General features: G+C 36.5%; 1 protein-coding gene across 5 annotated transcripts in view; it reads right to left on the reverse strand.

Annotated features, from left to right (window-relative positions):
• Positions 1 to 21,107, reverse strand: part of PDE7A (phosphodiesterase 7A) — a 77,324-nt gene continuing 56,217 nt past the window's right edge. For all 5 annotated transcript variants that reach the window (XM_086740884.1, XM_086740882.1, XM_086740886.1 and 2 more), the window contains 10 exons: positions 14,815 to 14,966; positions 13,098 to 13,161; positions 10,706 to 10,801; positions 7,520 to 7,620; positions 5,511 to 5,642; positions 5,085 to 5,176; positions 4,262 to 4,406; positions 3,305 to 3,401; positions 2,289 to 2,369; positions 1 to 953 (listed from right to left, as the gene is read on the reverse strand). In XM_086740884.1, the coding sequence (XP_086597010.1) occupies positions 742 to 953; positions 2,289 to 2,369; positions 3,305 to 3,401; positions 4,262 to 4,406; positions 5,085 to 5,176; positions 5,511 to 5,642; positions 7,520 to 7,620; positions 10,706 to 10,801; positions 13,098 to 13,161; positions 14,815 to 14,966 (1,172 nt within the window). In that variant the 3' untranslated portion in view covers positions 1 to 741. The remainder of the gene's footprint in view (positions 954 to 2,288; positions 2,370 to 3,304; positions 3,402 to 4,261; positions 4,407 to 5,084; positions 5,177 to 5,510; positions 5,643 to 7,519; positions 7,621 to 10,705; positions 10,802 to 13,097; positions 13,162 to 14,814; positions 14,967 to 21,107) is intronic.

Consider the following 21,107-nt stretch of genomic DNA (forward strand, 5'->3'; position numbering starts at 1 on the left):
CTGTTAAAAAATTGCATTCCCATACAGCACTGGAGTAAAGCTTGGCTGTGCTCTATGATGAATGCTCAGTTCCCAGTGCACAAACAAAATTATGGCAAATGGGAGGCTTTTCTGGCATCCAAAGAAACAAGAGCTGCAGTCTCAGATTTGATCTTTTTCTTTAAAAAAAGCCAAAAAACAAGTTAGTGGTTCCTTCACAGCCATGCGCAAAGGTTAAGTCTAGAACCAAGAGTTTCAGAGTACATTTGTAAACATCAAGTCTTGCCAGAGGCAGCAGAGGATGGGCACTTCACATTTCCGTATTAAAACAGGGACTGAGTGGAAGGTATGCTTTGAACACATTTATGCAAGTCTTGCTAAATTCCAAGAAAGTGGAACAATCCATCTCAAGTCTTAGATTTGAAGACCGTATTCCAGATTTCACAAAAAAAAAAAAACCCCAAAACCAGGTGGCACAATGAAGCTTTCGTACTGTTCCTTCAAGGCTCAGTCACTGCTGTGCTTTGCATATTCAAGGTTCCGAACGAAAACCAACTGAGGCGTATGCATATTGCTCTATGTTCAGATCTTGCAGTTTAAAAAAATTCTGGTTCAAATGGTCTGTGTCAAAGGAAAACTTGGAAATAAATAATGCTGGCATCGTTTTACCATTTTACCAAAACCTTGGGCAGGCAAGTGATCTCCTTTAATCCAACCGTGCAGATACCAAAGGAAGAGGCAGTTTTGTCATGAAGACTGAGGTCAGGACAATCGAGGTTCCTGAGGTAATATGTCTGAGTCCATTTCCTCAAAAGCGGGGTCAACATCGTCACCGCTGCCAGACTGCTCCCTCTGCACTCCCTTCCAGCTAGCCTTGTTCAGTCCCAGGTGGCCAAGCATTGTCTGCGACAGCCTGGTGTTTGAAAACCGGGCCCATTCCCCAAACAGTGGCTCCACTAAGTAGGTCATAAAACCTTCAAAAACAAACAAAACAAACATACTCAAGTGAATTAAAAAAAAAAAAAAAAAAAAGGAAAAAAAACCACTTAAATATTCTAAATAAAATGTAGTAGCCAAAAAATAAATATATTCTTCTCCAGTGTGGATTTGGAAATTCATTCCAATATTTAGGGCATCTTTACAAAATAATCTCTCAAATTATAAAATATTTCACTTGTCAGTCAAAAGATCAGCATTATATTGGACTACAAATTAACCTACTTTCTTTCACATTAATGACCAAATAAATGCAAATATTGGAGAACACGGGGGGGGGGGGGGGGAGAGTCTAAACATCAGCAACGAAGTCACACAAATCACTTTTGAAAACCTACATTTCTAAAGGACAGATTATGTAACAAATTACATAGACAGTCTGAATTATATTAAACAGGAGAAAAATCCGCATTATTGTCACAGTACTAAGCTGATTAAAAACACTGAAAAATACAAATCAGAGAAGTTTTTAAACAAAAAGGCCACAGAACATCAACATACATTTATATACACATCTGCATGTATGCACCCACACTTACAGCGTCTATTTCCATGAAACAAAAATTCAATGGTAAGAATACCAAAACTGAATCTCTCAAATACAGAACGTGTAATTTTCTAACATTCTTAATTCAAACAGGGTAGCTGTGAACAGATCAGTTTTTTGTCTCTAATTTCAAACACTAATTCAGATTATGTTTGTTACATTTTCTTTACTATGTTTTTAATTGAGTTCCATTCAATCTACATGAACTTTATTCAAAAAAATAACTATAAAAAGTGAGCCCTTTTGCTATTTTAAATTCAACTCAAGTTAGAGAAAAAAAAAAAAAAAAAAAAAAAAAGAATTATAATGGCTATTCACAGTTCTCCATCAAGTCTCAGCCCACCACCGTTTTCAAGGCTGCATTTAAAAGGAATACGAAGATTCCAGAGAGTTGAACCCAGAGAGCTGGAACCCTGTTGTGGCAGCCTCACTGGGAAAGGCACCCGAGACTGCATGGACAAGGGAATGAATGCTCTTCCTTTTCGCAAACTTCAGAGGAGGAAAGTTCTGGACAGCAGCACAGGAAGAGTCAGAGACAGCGAGAAAACACAGGGGCTTTGGTCTCTAGGATTGTCAGCACAGCACTTTTCGTAAACACTCAATTCAAGGGAGAAATGTTATATAGCAAATAGAAAAAAAATTGCTCTTTATAACAAAGTGCTGCACACACACACACAGAGCATGCAGAGCCTCTAGGAAATGTATCTTAAAGGTACTTTTTTCAAATTGAAAAGAAATCTACTGAAATAAACTGAACTGCAGTTACCAATCTGGATGTTGGCAATCGTTTCCGTCTGCCGGTCACAAAGTGGACTCACACCCAAGTGATACTTTTTTTCAATATCTCCTAAAGAAACAGAAGTACAATACAACTATTAAGTCATCAAGTCCAGACCCAAATGCAATCATCAAAAACCGACAGATGCGAGTTGTGCAAGTTGGTTAACAAGGATGGCATCTTGTGGCAGGTTGAATGCATTTACTTCCCTCCCTCATCTACCAAAAAAAAAAAAAAAACCCCAAAGTAGGTCTGTCAGCAAGACTAGCAGTACTTTATTTTTCATCAAACAATAAGAAAAAACATTAAATCACAGGTTTCCTGAAGGATTAACACACTTCCTTGCAAAACCTCCCAGACTGCCACAAGAAATGACAAATAAGATCCCCATTAGCAATACGGAAGAGAATAGCTTAGCCTTCAGAAATTTCTCACTGAAGGGAATTTGTTGTTCTACTTCCCCATCACTTTTATTTAAGAATAAACTTCACATTATTAACACCAAATAAAGCAGCCTGTTCCCCATTTATTGTATCAGTGCACAAATCAGCATGTCTCAGTTCGGCTAAACTAGCCTACCTAAGTAAGTAGCCTTAACTGTACAGCAACTAAAAATCTCCTCCCTAGCTCTCACCTGCTTACCAACAGGCCTCACGGCCAAAGTTTAAATATTGAAGATATATGATGAACGTATTTCATAAGTTACTGAAACCACCAAATAAATGTACAGTGAGCATAATCATTCATCTGAAGCACCTTTCAGGGGGAAGGATCTATCGAAGCAGCCATTCTAGATTCAGACTCTAAGCAGATTCTTCGCTGGGTTTTAGTAACACTGACCTTTTGCAAGTGTAACAATTAAAGTAAAAAATCCCACACTGTACTGTAAATATCCATTAGTCCTAAATATAAATGCCTGTATTTGCAAGCAGCTATGACTCACAGTTGCTCTCTCCACAGTATAAATACATTCTGTACCAACATACACTTCTACTCTTACTTGCCTTGATGGAAGAACTCCTCTGTTACTTTTTCACTCCACTGCTTACTCAGCTCCCACGTCCGACATGGATTACAAATATCAGCACACTTCAAAGCCATCTAGTAAGTTAACATACAGCATTAGATCACCTCTCCCTCCAACAGAAGCATCTGTAATTATTTATTTCCTGACAGCAGATTATTTTAACTTTTGTGAATAACAAACCTACCTACCATTTGTGCTTCTCTCTAAAGTTACAGTCTATAATCATATTCCAAAAATGCTCAGGGAACTATCAGATCTTGTTATAATCTCTGAGTAATATGGAAATTTAGTCAAGTCAAAGTATTTCAGGGGAACTATATTTAGTATATTCCCTGGTACAGGAGACAACAATAAATTCTGAAAAAGAAACATCAAAGCAAGCAAACAGTATTTTGAATTTCTGGCTCTTAAGTTCACATTTTTAATAATGGTTTGCCCAGGACTGAGCTTATCTGTTTGTCCACTTTCTTTTATAGTCCACAGTATGAACTTAGAAATTTCTACAAACCTAAAGAAACTCTCCAAGCTTTTGGTTTTAAAGCTTGCTAAACCTCTCTCCAGCACAGCTGCAAATTGATTCACAACAGTACTGCTTTCCTTTCCTGAAATAGGTTCTGACAAAGCATTTCACAGTTCTGAGACTGCACTGGAGTCATCAGAAAAACCAAACCTTGTCTTGGAAACACAGCTCTCCTTGGTTTAGCATTTCTTAGTTATCAGATTTACCAACACGCAACATCACTTGGGAGAACTGCTGTGAGGGGAGGAGACTGAAGCAGAGGGAACAATCTTTTTGTAATTAAACAAAATAACTAAAAAATATTTCTACTTCATTCTGAAAGTAGGAGATAGCCTCGAAGAAGTAGTATTTAGCATTGTAAGTATACTGTTGACGCTAAAGTGATGTTTTAAAAAATATTACCAAAAAGATCACCTGTAAAATGAAGTGACGATGGTTCGCGTTCTCTAAACATAGGTCTCCTCTATCCAAATGGGATCGAAACATGGACAAATACTCATTTTGCTGACTGATGTCTGTGGCAAGAATGAGATCACCTATCTGGCTTTCCATCAGCTGCCTGTAATTTGTGATACCAAACATTTAAAAAGCATACGAATGAAGAGCAAGGCTTTATCATATTCATTATTATATTATATATTATATAAATATTATATTATATATTATATATATATTATATATAAATAGAAGTCACAGGCTTTATAATCAGCATTTTCACAGAACTGGGTTGGTTTTTTTGCTTGTTTGTTTTCCCCCCTCTGAAAAATTCCTACAGCACCCATAGAAATCTTAGGATGTTTCCTTGGCAGCTTTCAGGAAGACAAGCAGTTTTTAGCCCCTCTCCCCCTCTTTTTTCTTCTCTTAAAAATGAACAAACTTATTGTTTAAAACTTATTTCTTGTCAAAGTAGGTGAAGAGGGTCTATTTTAAACTACAGATGTGGTAGCAAAACAGGAAAAGGCTGCCAAGTTTAATCTTAACAGGTGCCTGACTTTACGAATACACTTCTTCAGTGTGCTCACAGTAAATGTTATCTTCCAAATATCACATTGCACCATGAACTGCTCTAGTCCAACAGCATGGTATCTGGGAATTCTTAAAATAGATCACAATCTACTTTTTGTATTCAGAACTGCCATGCAATAATTTAGCTTGTTTTGCAACCTTGTCACTCCTTGTCACTTGTGACAGATTACTTACACATTAAACTAATCAATACTATTTTGTATAAACATACCTGTTTTCTAATGACATATGTGCAAATAAACCAGACTCTCTCAGCAACCCTACTGCTGATCTCCAGTGATGGTTCTCTAATACTGAGGTATTCTGCAAATGAAAAGGGCATTACAGGTATCAATGACTTTTTCTTAAACCGAAAAGCTATATACTAAGAGCAGTACCAGACAGTTTCGTTGGGTTTTGGGGGTGATGTTTTTCTTTCTTCTTCTCCCCCCGCCCCCCCCCCCCCCCCAAGGAGGTTAAAACTCACAAATCCTGAATACCTTGTTAGCTTGCACATTCTTTTATCCCAGTGACATGAAAATAGTGTCTGGATTAAAACCTACCACTAGCTAAACACATCACAATTTATACTCCTTTTCTGTACTGCTCGGGCATTCTCCAAACCTGGTTTTAACAAAGCAACCGATTTTGTCCTTACCTTATATAAAGTTGCCAAGTAATGGTTTGTTTTAATTAGGAAAGGTTGGTTGACACCTGGGTGATCCAAATCATGTGTGGCAGCTGCTATTAAACTAAGCAGAATATCCCATGGAGTTAAAGATTTGGAAAGCTGTAAGATAGTAAGAACAAATGTAATTCTGTTAGCAATGCAAGTACACTTTTCCAGTAATTAAAAGACAACAGAAACTCAGAAAATTTTAACAGTAGTAGAATTAATATTCCTCTGACTTTTCACAGTATTTACCCCCCAAATGTTACAAAATTTCAACAATAGTTTAAACATTATTCTCTCTGCATGAGAAGGTTCAGTCTTAAAAAATGCTGGCACACAAAATGCTACTTTCTGGTTGGTAAAGAAGTACTATTTCCAACCAGATCTTGTCAGAGCAGCATATTGTCAAAATTAGTTCTCCATCTTATTTACCAAGTCTGTCCGTATGCGTCAATTCTGTTTTAAATACAGAGTATAGTTTCAAAACCATAAAAACCTTTCACCTTAAAAGAAAGAAACTAATGTTCTGGTAGACTTCAGAACTGTTCAGAATGGATTTCTACTCTTAGGCAAAACTATATTTCAAAGTCTACGAGGAAAAAAAAAACACAAAGGAGGAAAATCTGCCAAAAATAGATATTTTCAAGAAATATGTGTATGTCGATTAACTGAGCGTGAAACTGCACAGACTTAATTTTACTGCTCATAGCGGTTACTACTTCTGGTTGGGAGGTTTATGAGTTAAAATAAGTTATAAAGTCCAGCTTATACTAAAACAGAGAGGACAGTTCTGCCTGCACAAAAGTCAAATGCAGCAAACACCCTGCAAGGATAGAAGTTTATATTCCCTGTTGCGTTTGCTATCTATCACACCTCACATGTTTCTAATGTAGTTTGGTGCAAACTAGTAGCTGTATATGCTACTAAAAATAGAGAGTTTATAATTGTATCCGAAGCATTACAAAACTTCCATCACGAGTATTAAATAAAAAACACTCAGAGCTTCCAAACTGCATGCCATAAAAAAAGCTCATCATGTATCAGCTCTGATGTGGCTCACTGCACCAACAATTGATCTAAGAGCAGCACTGAGAAACTGAGTGGGAGGAGTGGGCAAAGAACCTCTGAAAAACATCCATAGAGCCAGAACTTTTTTGTTTTTACCTGAGAAGCAGAATAAAGAGCTATGCTACTTCAAGGGAATACCACATTGGTGATAATCTGTGTCGGGGTAGATAACTTCTCACTCGGCTAGAGAGCACTTCGGTTTTCAATTTAATACAGAAGGGCAGGATTTAGCCCCAGAATTATCTAAGACATCACTTACAGCAGACTGCCAGCAGTCCAAGTAATAAGAAACAAACACTCGACCAGCTCAGCTCCTTAAGATCTGTCACACTGCCCGTTTTTAGAAAGAAAGGCCAAAGAACTCATGATGTCTTGCTTTAAGGTGTCTCTGGCAGCAGCATACTATTAATTAACATCAAAGATGAGCAAAGCAAGGGTAACAGTTTCTACAGAAAAAAAAAAAAAAAAAAAACAAAAAAAACCCCAAAAAAACCCCAAACAAACAAAAACAAACCCAACAACAACTACCAAACAAAAATCCCCACCCCAAAACACACACACAGAGGTTTATTACTGCAAGCTTTGAGTCAGGATGCAATTCTATGTATATTTCTTGTGGCATAAGGCTATTTCAAACAGTTGAAATCCTAATCAATTCCCTACTCTGGTTCAACATGAAGTCACACAAAAGACAATGCCAGCTCAGAAGAGGGGAAGAAAAGCAAACAACTAAGTGTGAACCCACAGCTGCAACAACATGGAGAGTAATTCCCTGCCTTTTTGTGTTTAGGAGTGGTTTTTGTTGGGCTTTGTGTTTATTTTTAATAAAAAGTGTGTGTATGTGGATATACACATATATGTATATACGTGCACACACACACAAATACATGTATTTCTGTGATGTAAAAGTGAGAACGCTCCCTTACCTTGGGCTCTTTTAAATAACAGTGCATGGCCTGAGTCACATCAGCAGCATGAACTGCATTATGATAAGGGTTTTGACTGTGATAATCTTCTTGAACCATAACTGCAGGAAAACAACAAATACCCAAATTTAAATAAAATAGCAATTTTTTTTCAAGTACCATTTTATATGTCCTTGTTAGGCACAGAAATATGCAGTATCACAAGTTACATATACATAAAAGCGTCAAAGTCAATAAATTGTCAGTTGAACCAAGACCCAAGTATAAAAGATTTTTATGTGAAGAAACAGTATTTTCTAAAGGAAATCAACTACATATAAAATCATCTCAGAGTGAAAATTAAACAACTTCAAATCAATATATAATCTGAGATACTTTGACTTTGAAAACTTCCCAGGAAAGGCTCCCCTTTGATAATCTAGCCTGCCTGAACGTTGAGGCAACCTGGAATACAAAAGGAAGATGATACTATTTACCAAAGCATCAGGATGACTTCGTATCATGCCTTGAAAATAGACAGGATCAGCGGAATTAGGCACTGCTTTCCTGTCATATGAAGTGCTTTTCTTTCCCCTTCAGGAGAATGGTCATAGGAAGCCACCTCTACATAGTTTAGGCATCTTCTCATACTTGTACTCAGGAAAATTTAAGCCTATATGCAATTTAAAAAAGAATCTAATTTAGATGATGGTCGGGCTAACCACTCCTAGATTTAATATTCCCTATTTAACTTCTTCCTTGCTTTCCTCCTATTTCCTCTATTTTCCTGGCTTTCTTTAAATATTACATGTATAATACTTTAAAGGACATCCACATTAGCTTGAGTATGTAGAGTAAAAACTATAATGTTAGAAAGGATGGAGGGGTAGAAGATCTGAAGCACAGCACTCAAACTGTATTCTGAAGTCTTGCCTGATAGCACACATTAGCTCTTTAAAGCAAGCCTCAAAAGAACACTTTCCTGGCTGACAACAGTCTGTCAGCCCCAGTCAAACATGTCCACAACCTCTTTTCCCACCAATTTTACAAGCCAGTACCCTCCGTGTAATTGTGATTGTTTGTGTTTAACATTGTAAGGCTAAAGCATTACTGCCACGGTATTCGTGAAGAGCTGTGGCTCACAAAAAGTCAAAATACTGTAATCATCGTGTAATCTCAACCATACTTAATGCACACCTGACACCTCACACAGAAAATAACAAGAAAAAAAAAAAAAAAAAAGCATCTTCAGGTTCTATTAACCTGCAGTAGAACTCCCTTTCCTCACTCACATCCAGTGCATGACTGAGGATGTCCTTGGATTACTCCTCCATTTTTTGTGGCTTCATAGGCTGGTCCAGCTACCCCAAGTCTACAATTTCCTTAACTTATTCAATAAAACAGACTTAAGACAATATTTTGATCATGGTTTGCCAGAACTACAATGGCACAACAACTCTATGTTTCCAGGAACACAGTAATTCAGATTTTCTCTCCTCCTGTTCAGGTCTGGAATAAGAACTTGAAAACACACAGCAGGAGGAGACAGATCTCCAAGTAAACTTTGGAAATCACAGAAAGACTGTTTATGTGTATAAACAATCATATACACACACATACACATGTGATAGATATAGATACAGATAGACAGATATAAACACAAAAATAAATGTTGAGATCCTACTGAGGACTAAAATAAGATTTGTCTTTTTAAAAAAATTCTAGCAAGTTCTCAAATAAATTGAATTTTTTGTGGCACTATGGACCACTTAAACTGTCCCAGTCTTCTGGCACTTGATCTTCAGATTACTTTGGACTAGGGTATAAGAGGTAGCAAAGACCAGAATGAATTGGGTTCATGCTAAGAAGCTGTATTTGGAGGAAAGGTTTCTTGATTGGACAGATGGGCTAGGTCAGAGTAAAGAAAGGTATTTCTTATTTCTATTAAGTAGAAGTCATTAACGAAAAGGGAAAGATGGTTAATTTCAAAGCTAAAATAAAGTTTTGCCCTCTTCAAAGTCTAATCTCATTCTAGTAACTTAAGGCTTTAAGTAGTCATATGTATTTTAAATTATTTTTATCTTTTGATAAGCATTTATCTAATCCAGTCAACCCTGGTCTTTCATTTCAAGTACTGTTGTTTACAGAAAAAAACACACTCAGCTACAACTTAAGTAGCCCAAGACCAGATTTCTATAATTTGCTTCACATTCCAATATATCAGTCCTCAAGGTCAGCTGATCTACCTTTTTGAAACTAGAAGGAACTGAGTCTACTTTAAAACAAGACGAAATGTAAGACAGAACTGAAACTTTTTAAAGCTGAAATAGAACTAAATGATAAAATCATTGCCTTATTTGAAAGGGGAGAAAAGCCTTCCAAATGTGATTTCTCCCCTGTTAAATGACAAGCTTTGTAACCACAAAATTGTCTTCTCTGAAACTGTGAAAGCCGGCTAAAAGGGACTAGAAACTTGTTTCTCCCACTCAGTTAAAAAAGCATCCCACTCCACAAAATTAAAGAAAAGGTACTGTCACAGAAGAACCGAAGGAAGTTTCACACCAGGATCTGTGTCTATGGTATGGGGATGCAGAAAGGCAGCTCCTTCAGCTGTCAAGTGGAAGTACCACTTGGTTTGACTATTTCACATGGTATTTACAATTCTTTCCGTTGAAGCATTCCAGTGCTGCAGGCCCAAACATTTGAGTAAAATCATCTTGCACTCTATCTATGGAAAGTATGCCCACACAGTACAGTGCTTTTTTGTAGGAGAGTTTGAGCAAACAAAAGATAGCATGAAATTGGCATCATTAAATATGGCCAAGCTGGCGTGTTCAATACAGTTAGGAAATTATATCAGGAACTTTGGAAATGGAGATTAAAACAGAACTGAAAATCAAAACAAAGAAAGGAGCTGTCCAGCCTTTCCCAAGAAAAATGTCACACATGTTCCCAATTATTCAGATATAATAAATACAATACAGCATCTACTAAATCTGTTCATACTTGCTTGGATTTAACATGGAGATTTCTATACTCATAGAAACTTTGAGAGATTGTCTCAAGCAATATAATTTAAATCACTGCACAATCCAGACTGCATCAGTACTCTTCAAATCTTATTGCTAAACTATAACCAGCACTTCATTTAAGGTATAAAAATGAGGATAAACAGCAATAGTCATCATAATAAAAAGCTGTATTTACCCAAAAATCTACGAAGTTTCATCGTATCTAACTGGAAGTGTTCAATTAGTCCATGAAGATTAAACAGGTGAAAGGTTAAGCTGACTAGACTGTTTCCTAAAAATAAGACGAAAATACTAATTCATTGGAAGTCATGAAATCAGTGACTCATGTATTATTTCAAACAAATTGGTAAAAAAAAACTACACAAGCAAATTTCTGTACATCAATTTATGATAAATATTTAAATCTTACTGCGGGATAGATAATGGAATCCTATCTCCTCTAGTAATCACCAGTGGTTTTGCATAATTATAATGCATTCATCAATTGTCCACTGTCTACTGATAAGAGGTAAATATTACTGAACATTAAAAAAGCAACAGGTTTCAATGTACAAACCCACTGCAATGGTATTCAGCTTCATTGTGTGTCGCATTGTGATTTTTATAGACCGATATACAGCTTAAAACCAAATACAAAAATAATCGGGCGAAGAAAAGAAGCTAACCAACACTCTTGATTAGCGTACATTGTGCATATGCTATCTCTCCTTTTCATCATGTATTTTGCTAAACTACTCCTTAGTTTTATCCAGAACTCAAATAAAAAGTTTTCAGTTTCTCTAGGAAACATACACTATTATAAAGCTTACAATAGACTTTGCCTACTCATAGCTACAATATTATAATCACTTGTAGTGGTAAAAGAAGTAAAACTGTAAGACAGAAATAGCTTGCAAATGTTTACTTGAAATGGTTTGCCTGTTATTTACTCTGCAAACAATATGTAGTGGCTGATAACTCGGTTTTGGTACACTGACAATCTTCATTTTAGTAAGAACTAAAGAACCTGGCACAGACAGAAATTGAGGTACAGAAGGACAAAATTTTCTGCTAAATCTAGCTTATTACTAGGCTTAACGTATTCACACGGGCACACCACTTCCTCAGAATAAGGTACGCAATTCTTCAAACAACATTTACGGAGTCATTTGTTTCTTACAGGCTTGACCAGGGCAGCTCATCAAGCAGAGTTTTATACAGAGCATTCTCAGCTTACAAACTTTCAAGAACAAGACTGCCTGTTCAAAATGTTCTTCTAAAACTACTAAATCAGGATGCAAAAAGGATGGTGTAGGAAGGCTTCCACAACAGAAGCTGTACTGGTAGTATCTAAAATGTATTTTTAAAAAGCATATTTAAAAGGTACAGAAGGCCTCTTATAAAAAGAATGATTTCAGATTACTGCCATCTGATCAACTAGTCCAAAATAAGCTACACTTACAAACAGGTTAACTTGCACTCATAGCTATTTCTCATTCAGTTATCCAGTCTAATGTTTATCATTATCTATATAAATATTCTATTTGTAAAAATCTTCGCTGTTTTCGTTTTTTATATCCATTGTCTCTACTACATAAAACTGTGAGGATGCTACTTTTACACTAGATTACGTCAAGCATCCCTTCAACAAAACAGCACAGTAAATTATCTTTTGGTGTCATACTTTCCTTTCTGGACGTCATTTCCCTTTCTGCCAGCTTTAAACACTAACTGCATCTCTGCTACCAACTCCATTCGACTGATGTAAAGCCTGCAAGAGTTGCCCTCCATTTGTTTCCTATGCTGGCACAAACGATGCCTTGGTGCTGGACTTGCTCATCTCCTGCTTCCATTCTATTCAAAACTCAGCTTCCATTGCTGTGATTTATAATACAAAACTTCACCCTACCCTGCTGCAGCAACCTTCCCTCCTCCTTTCCAGCACATCTACAGATCTCTCTTCTATCTGTCCATAACTTAAACAATTTTTTTTTTTTAAAAACCAATGACTTCTGAATTCTTACCGCTATTTGTAATGGGTGCACAAAACTAACTGTAATATTCTCTTCCTTTTTGTATTTTATGCAAGCTATGTGTACAGCAGCTTCTGTCTGCTCAACTCTTAATTCTCTAGGTATTCTATTCTATGTCGTAATTATAATGCATTCATACCAACATGCTTTCTTATTTTACTGTAAAGTAATAGAACTATTCTACCTAATGGAAAAATATTTGTTCAATATAAATGACCTTTTGGACACAATTATATAAATTACCAGCATTCTGTAATTAAAAAAGACTCAATTTACAAAATTCTTAATTTATATCAAATTACTAAGAGAGAACAGCAACCTACAAAGTACAAGAAGGGCTCACCTACAACTCAATGGTTATTGTCAGTACTGACAGTAACGATATTTTAACAGTGTGACCAGACAAACTAGGCTTTAGGTTAAAGGCTATTAAATCAAAGAGTACTGCCTGATGAAATTTGTGCTTTTTAGTGAACAAGCAATCACATACTGCAACGTAATAATTAAGTTACACTAACAGATAAAACACAAATGAAATAGTAAAAGTAAACTCACCATTTGTCAGTCTATCAAAAAGAAAAATATCAAAATTCCAATTTCCAACCTTCTCCAGCATACACTGCAAGAAAACACAAAAGCTGTCATTATTTTCTCAGTATAAGCCTATCTTCCCATAGCCCAGAGGAGTATTTAAGATTTCAGACAGATGCAAGTCTTAGGCTTTAACACAGACACAAAAAAATAGCATTAAAAGAATAATTAAATTTGTCTGATAACTGAAAAACATTAAAGTACATGTTACAAATTTAAAAACTGAAAAAATGAGAAATGCCTTCACAGAACTGGTTGGAGATTTTCCCTTCATTCTTTTAGTCATTTTTTAAAAGTAGTAAGACACAATTTAAAACAATTGGGTTAAAACCAGGAACAGTACGACAGAGTGACTCTGTATTCATACTTTTTCCACTTATTTTTGCAATGAGCTAGTAAATTAATTTCTGTATAGTTCCTCACCTCATTTTCTCTTTCCCTTGTTCATAAAAGAGAAATAGTATCTAGATGCTTTACTAGACCTAAGAAAAGCTTTTAATTGCTCTTTTAAGAAACTGGCTTTTGACTTCCCACCTCACTGAACGAGCACTTCTTCACATCTGCTCCACACAAACCCTTCTTCCAGCAACCGGGACGAACAAGAACAGTGAACAGCACTCGAGGCCTCCCCAGAGTTCAGCAGTCACAATCTTTGCCTCCACGACCTCTTATCTGAAAGTCCTGCCCAGCACATTTTACAACACATACTTGCCCTCTCCTAATCTCATCAGATTGGTAGAGCTGTTTTGTGACCCAGTTACTACATTCTAGCTTTTCTCCACCAGCCACTGAAACTCAGCTACCAGAAGAAACAAACAGCATTAACAAATCTTTCTGCTGTTTAATAAAATGTACATTTTTAAATCCATTCTCCAGGTTATTGGCTTCTTCCTACACTGTAGCCTGATACTGTGCCGCATGGATACGTTGCATTATAAGCATACTCCTTTTCTGCGTCAAGGTTATAAACAAGCAGCTTTACACACAATCATTAAGACAACACAATCTTTGGTATCTTGAATAACCTGCAAACTTTTCCTGCTTGTTCCCCTTTAGCTCTATCCATCCTCTCCCCCCAGTTCACTAGCACTTCATCCAACTAACTATTCTTTCAGTACTGCCTATCTTCCCAGTGTGCTTACAGCACAGGTATATTCCAGCTACTGCTTTTTTTTTTCCTAGAAGAATTGCCTACCAAAGAAAAAGTCAGTTTGGCATAAAAATCTTCTGATAAATCCATTTATGCGTTTTACTGAGCTTTCAGTAGTAGTTAATCCCTCTTCCAGATATTCAGTAATGAGGTTACACTAAAAAGGTGAGGGGGGAGTAACAGTTGTCCAAATTGCTCCATTACATTTTTAAAATAGCTTTATTTTTCTTCCTTCACCACTTCTTCAGTTATTACAGTGCATCCTCCATTCACTACAATTATTAAAAAAACTGCCAGCCACCTAAGCTTTAAAAATCATCCCAATAAAATTGTGGGAAATGCAGGAGCTTGTTAGAAATGAGGTAATTTTGGCTGAACTTAAAGATATAGACATATACACACACACATATATATATTTAAAAAACCACAAGCTTAAAATTTGTATTTGGCTACACCATCTCTTAACATAAGATACAGTCATAAATCAAACATTTTTAAAAACACACTTTAAAAAAAAAAAAAAACACCAACCTTTGCTTGTCCATTATAATCATCATCTAAAATGTTTGAAGAATTTGGAACAGTGATACCACGGAAAAAACGGGAAGATCTCAGGTATCGCTGGAAACTAAGCAGCCTTCTCACATTTCTCGCAGACACAGACACCTCGATTTCAGAATTTGCTACGAAAAACAAGAGAATAAATACTCTCTCTAATAAATCTTTAACAAAAGAAAAAATTGTTCAGGGAAGTCTGGTACAACAAAGGCGCTGTAGTTTTTCTTTTTAATAGGTGTATCAAATGTTTCATCCACAAAGATTTTTATTAATAAGACTTATAGAGCTTAGGAAAAAAAGAGTTCTCTATGTAAGCATCCTGCAAAGAAAAACAAATATTTAAGTTACAGTTGAAACTTATCTTTTTATGGAACTCTAGTATGGAAAGGACAAAAATATTATAGAAATTGCGTAAAAACACAGACAGTATTGCAAAGAAGTTCTTTTGGGAAAACTGCTCTCATGTATACCTAATCCAATCCTAGCAAACCACATAAGATATAAATGCCAGCAAGATAATATAAAATGTGTGCTGATATAGGAGTTTCAAGTAGGTTTTGAGCACATACAAATAACTTAACATAGATTTTAAAGCTCAAAATGTCTTAAATTTGACAGTAAAGACTTAAACGCACTCAAGTGATTTTGGTACTTTTGCAGATAATTACGCTCAGAACTACTCTGCCAAACAAGCACCACATTTACTTTCACAGTAGATATAATTCCCTTGCCCAACACAGTGAAATCACTACAGAAAGCGGTTTTTAGCCTCTTTTCAAAGATTAATCCAAATATTTTACTCTTATTAGGTTTCGCAGTTTAGCTATTCAAATGACTGTTGTTAGCTTGCATTCAATTCCACATGATATGCTTGAAGTGTTTCAGAAACCTGAAGATCAAACCACACATAGCTACAGTTTCTTTGCAACAGGCCAGATATTTTATTCCAAAATACTTAAGGCCAAACTGGACCTTTACTTTCTTCTCAGCAGTACCCCAACAATGATTTTATAGAACCAAGAGACAGTCAATAACCTTGACATTCCCTCATGCTGCCTGAAATTACTTATGGTAAAGAGGGGAAAAAAAAAAAAAAAAAAAAGAAAGAAAAAAAAAAGGAAAAAAGGTACTCAGTAAGAAGCCCCGCCTGCTCCTTGCAGGAGGGGCTCCCTGCTCCCTGCAGGGGGGTTGGACTAGATGACCTTTGAAGGTCCCTTCCAACCCTAACCATTCTATGATTCTATGATTCTAAGAAAGTCAAAGCAAACAGGGTCTTTTCCTAAAACGCAGATCCTCAAAATCAACCAGAGCCCAATTCTGTAGTATAGACCACCTGTGCTTCCAAGAACAAGGCGTATTAAAAATTGCTGAAGCAAGCAGTTACAAATTTTGTTCTTAAAGTCAGTCTACAGTATTGTACAGGGGAAGGTGTGGCCTTATTAACAACCTCAATTAAAAACCCAAGTGATTTCTACTGAAAGCAGTTTAATTCTATGTAAGATAAATCTTTAGCCATAGAAATTCTCCCTGCAGGAGCTCCAACGTACTCTGTTCTACGTTAACTCATTAATACATTTATTCCCAATCTACACTAATAAAACACCTCTGAACAGAATTGAATCACCCGAACATACAGTATCTAATCACATGCAGCAGCATTTCACATCAACAGTCTGCGCTAACAGAGATTAAATGGACAAAACTGGAATACTCTTTCAGACACGCTTGAAACACTTAATCAAGAAACTGATATGCCCATCAGTTTGAAAGGGCTAACACAGACAACTGCACATGAAATATCTTTCAAGTCATCATACCTAAGGCCGAGGGCACTTCCTCTGAAGATACTGATACATATATATCCCACTTATGTAAGCAGGTGTACTACATATGATAAAGGTTGCCTATAAAGCAACATTCACTTGTACAGCAGGCAAATAAATAGAATCTGTCATGCTGCATTACTCTACCAATATTTCTAACCACTTTTGTTAACATCAGGTTACAGTCTGAGCATCACCAGCCGGCAGAACAGAGAAGCAGGGAGCAACACAGCTGCTCCTGTTAACAGAGCGTAGGCTGCAGTTAAGAAATTTTCCCCTCTCAATCTTGATCCAGTCCCTTAAAATCCAATTTTCAGAACAGAAGCCATTAGGTTTGAAATAAAAGAATATAAAATGGGTATACTTGGGTCATAAAACGATACAAAATGTCCACAAAGTTACATAGAAAAATCCAGGAACACTAAGTCTCAGTAAAATGAAATAATTTAAGTAGGAGAAATCAGTACTTTTCTGGAAGTATAGGCAGTTCTCTTGGTCGTAAGTAGTCTTTTACAGATCTCTAGTTAACAAAAAACCTACTTTTGTTATCATGCTACAAATAAGTTTCACAGCTGCCACCTGTTAATCTTTAGTAGAACAGTATGATATAGACAATAAAGAGTAAAACACCAGCTTTTGCAGAGAAGTGCACAACAGAACACAGAAATGCCATAACTTGGCAGCACAGGTCTGCATTCAACGTATATTTGTGTTCATAAGCCTTTTGGGGGCATCGCATACGTTTTTGCTTCAGTATTTTTCCTGACGATGATGCAGGTGCAGAGGCAAATTAATTACTCAGTCTTCTGTGAAGCTGAACACTCATTACTCTTTACTTCGCAATATGCTATTGAGACATTCATCTCAAAAATACTTTTAAGCTCTCTGAATTATCATCACTTTGTATAGTTCATAAACCACTACTCTTACACAATAATCCTACTTCTCTCTCGCTTATATTAAAAAAAAAAAGAAAAAGAAAAGAGCACTGCTCCAGCTGATGCAATTGAAACAAACCACAATAGGCCTACTTCATTCCAGCTTTCCTGGCAGCAACACTGCTATTACAAAGTCACAGAATGGCTGGGGTGGGAAAGGACCTCTGGAGGGCCCCTGGTCAACCCCCTCTGGTCAGGCAGGGCCATGGGCCCAGGGCCATGTCCAGACAGCTTTTTAATATCTCCAAGGAGGGAGACTCCACAGCTTCTCTGGGCAACCTGTGCCAGTGCTCAATCACCCTCACACTGAAAAAGTGTTTCCTGATACTCAAAGGAAATTTCCTATGTTTCAGTTTGTGCCCACTGCTTCTTGTCCTGGCACTGGGCACCACTGAAAAGTGCCTGGCTCTGTCCTCTTGCACCCTACCTTCAGGTATTTATAGACATTGATAAGATCCCTCCTGAGCCTTCTCATCTCCAGGATGAAGAGTTCCAGCTCTCTCAGCCTTTCCTCATCAGCCCCTTAATCATCTTCCTGACTCTTTGTTGGACTCTCTCCAGCATGTCCATCTCTTGTGTAATGAGGAGCTCAAAACTGGACACAGTACCCAATGTGGCCTCAGTAGTGCTGAGCAGAGAGGCAGGATCACCTCCCTGGATCTGCTGGCAATGGTCCTTCTAATGCAGCCCAGGATACCATTTGCCTCCTTTGCCTCAAGGGCACGCTGCTGGCTCACGTTCAATTTGGTGCTCACCAGGATCCTTCTCTGCAAAGCTGCTTTCCAGTCAGTCAGTCTCCAGTCTGTGGTGGTACATGGGGTTGTTCCTCTCTGGGGCAGACTTTGCACTTCCCTCTGAACCACTATTAACCCCACATGTATAGCCCAAGTAATAACAGCTTGACCAAATGTCCTATCATTTAGACATGCAATGATTAGAATAACTTCCAAATAAGAAAAAAAAAATATATGTATATACACACACATATTTAGAGCCCTTCCAGCCCTCAGCAGTTCCAGAACACCTAATTCAGGGGGTCTACACCAACCCAAAAAGTAAATTACTCTCTCTTTAACAGCTAAGATTTTATATTGGACAATTTAGAATAAGTGAGTCAGATGTGGAGGTTTGACAGGTAGTTAATTTAGAAGAGAGGTTGAAAAAGAAAATAGCTAGCTTTCAAGGAAGGCAGGGAGGGATGTGGGGTGGAAGAAGAAAGAGGTTCTTAAGCTGCAGGAACACCAACAGTACCTGTGCTAGCAGTTTCCTTTTTCTCACAGATAAATTACTATGAAGGATAAAAAAAATCAAAAGCTCTGCAGTTCTGGCAGACCAGCAAAGACAAGTTCACGGAAAGGACTGGCAAACTGAACGATACAGTTGTGCAATGGAACCTTGGTATTTCCCTCCTGGCACAAGCAGAAAACTCATTCCCTTTATATGCGTGATTAATAAGAGAGCATCAGCCTACCCTCTTCTATCATTAGTCACGAAACAAGATGCTAATTTCAGAGACCTTACCAAAATCAAGGTTCAATAATGTATTTATAATAGAAAGAAGGTGGTGGTGAAGAGCAAAAAGTGCATTACATTTGCTCAAGAAAAACTATGCTGCTAAAACACCCCTCCTCTCAGCCCAAAAGTCTACCATTTCATTTGGAGCTTTCAGTGTGCTAAATGCCTAATACCCAGTAGTGACTATTTGCTTTTAAGAGACAAGGACAGTTAAAGGACAAATTAGAATGAGAAAACAAACAAACATATATGACATTTACAATCTTGAGAACTGAAACGGAATGAAAGCAAAGTCAGGATGTTGGGCATGTTAAGAAGCAAGCCACAGCACCCAGAAGTGCCTTCCACGCAAGGAACCAGAAGACAAATTGTAGTTCTTTGTGCCTAGACAACAGCAGCTCTCCTATGGCATTATTCTTCTCTTCTTAATTCTTCACGCTCTAGTTAAAGTTAGAATATCATCCAAAATATATATTCTCATTTCCAAGCATCTTAAGTGAGATGCTGGCATAATAAAAAAAAAAATGCCTCTCTCTAAATTAAAGGAATAATTATGTTTACTAACATTAGTTATTTTGATAAAGATATGCATATTCAGCAAGAAAATAAAATAATGCAAGTTGTCTTCAAGCAAGACATTCCATCTGTATTCCAAGACACTTCTTTTAATCTCTCTTACCACACATCTTTTGAGTGTTGTACTTCATGAAAACCTAAAAAAATATCATTTTATCACATTTCACAGGCATGTTAAAAATTATTTTTCTCATCCTGAAATAAAAATACAAAGTAAGTAGGGAAAAACCAAGTCAAAATCACTTAATCATCATATACTGATATATTTATTTTCAGAATTTTTGCATCCTTTGTAGATTAAGGACAGACAGTGAAAGGAATAATGACAACTTAATTATGGTTTGGCTTAATTTTTTATTAATAGAAACCTTAAATCCTAGCAAAATGCTTCAACTTTCTTGTAATACATAGATAAAGACTCACAGCCTCTGATGAGGTCCTGGTCAAAACAAGGCTTATCTGGTATAAAAACCATACCTTCCACTTCTTCCCCGCTACCACCAAAAGGTAAATATGAAATTATCCATGACAAATCATTGAATTTTACTACACCAACAGAAGGAGCTTAACTGAAGATTTCGAGTATCACTGTCACTAACAGAAAAAAAAAAAGGAATTAAAAAAAATTTGAGAGTTTGGATCTTTCTTATATGTGAATGTGAAACCTGAAGCTTGAGGTGCATAAGTCCACCAGAGCAGGTTTTTTTTTCCTAAAAAAAATAAAGAAAATCTTTTCATGAAAGTAATCTCTCAATTTTTTTCTTATCAAAGGCAACAATGTATTTATCACTTTTACATAGCAAATACTATCATCAAACATAACATAATATTTGAAAGTTTCCACTAACTGTAAATCTGTACATTTGAAGAAATACTCCATTTCACATGTCAATTATAACCATATTTCTAGGGCCTTCCAGGACACAAATCATTTTCTACTTATGAATAACTTGAAAGTATTATCTCACACTTCACACCACTAGAGGGACCCAAAAGCATTCTAATGTCACATCTATTGACATCAAATCATCAAATACATTCTTTTAAATCCATGCAGAAAAGTCCTGTTATTTAGCTCTTCTTTAAGCTTTCAACTAATAATTTGCATATGAAAAGTACTTTTAAGACATTCAGTATTAAAGTTTCGTATATAACTACAATTTCCTTTAGAAGGTAAAATTTCAGCAAGGATTTTAAAGTTACATATAAAGACTACTGGTGTCTAAATTACCTTATTATACTTCCCGTCTTCCTTAGAACCACTCTGAAGGCCTGATAGCATCAGTGTAAGGCATTATAACCCTCCTTCTACTTAAAAGAAAAAAATTAAGCCAGACTGTTTTGGTTTTAATGAATCATATATGTATTTATATATACATTCATACTTTTTTTTTCCACTTTACAATGATCACTG

Source organism: Chlamydotis macqueenii, chromosome 2, assembly GCF_036417535.1.
Source record: "Chlamydotis macqueenii isolate bChlMac1 chromosome 2, bChlMac1.mat, whole genome shotgun sequence".
Taxonomy (NCBI): domain Eukaryota; kingdom Metazoa; phylum Chordata; class Aves; order Otidiformes; family Otididae; genus Chlamydotis; species Chlamydotis macqueenii.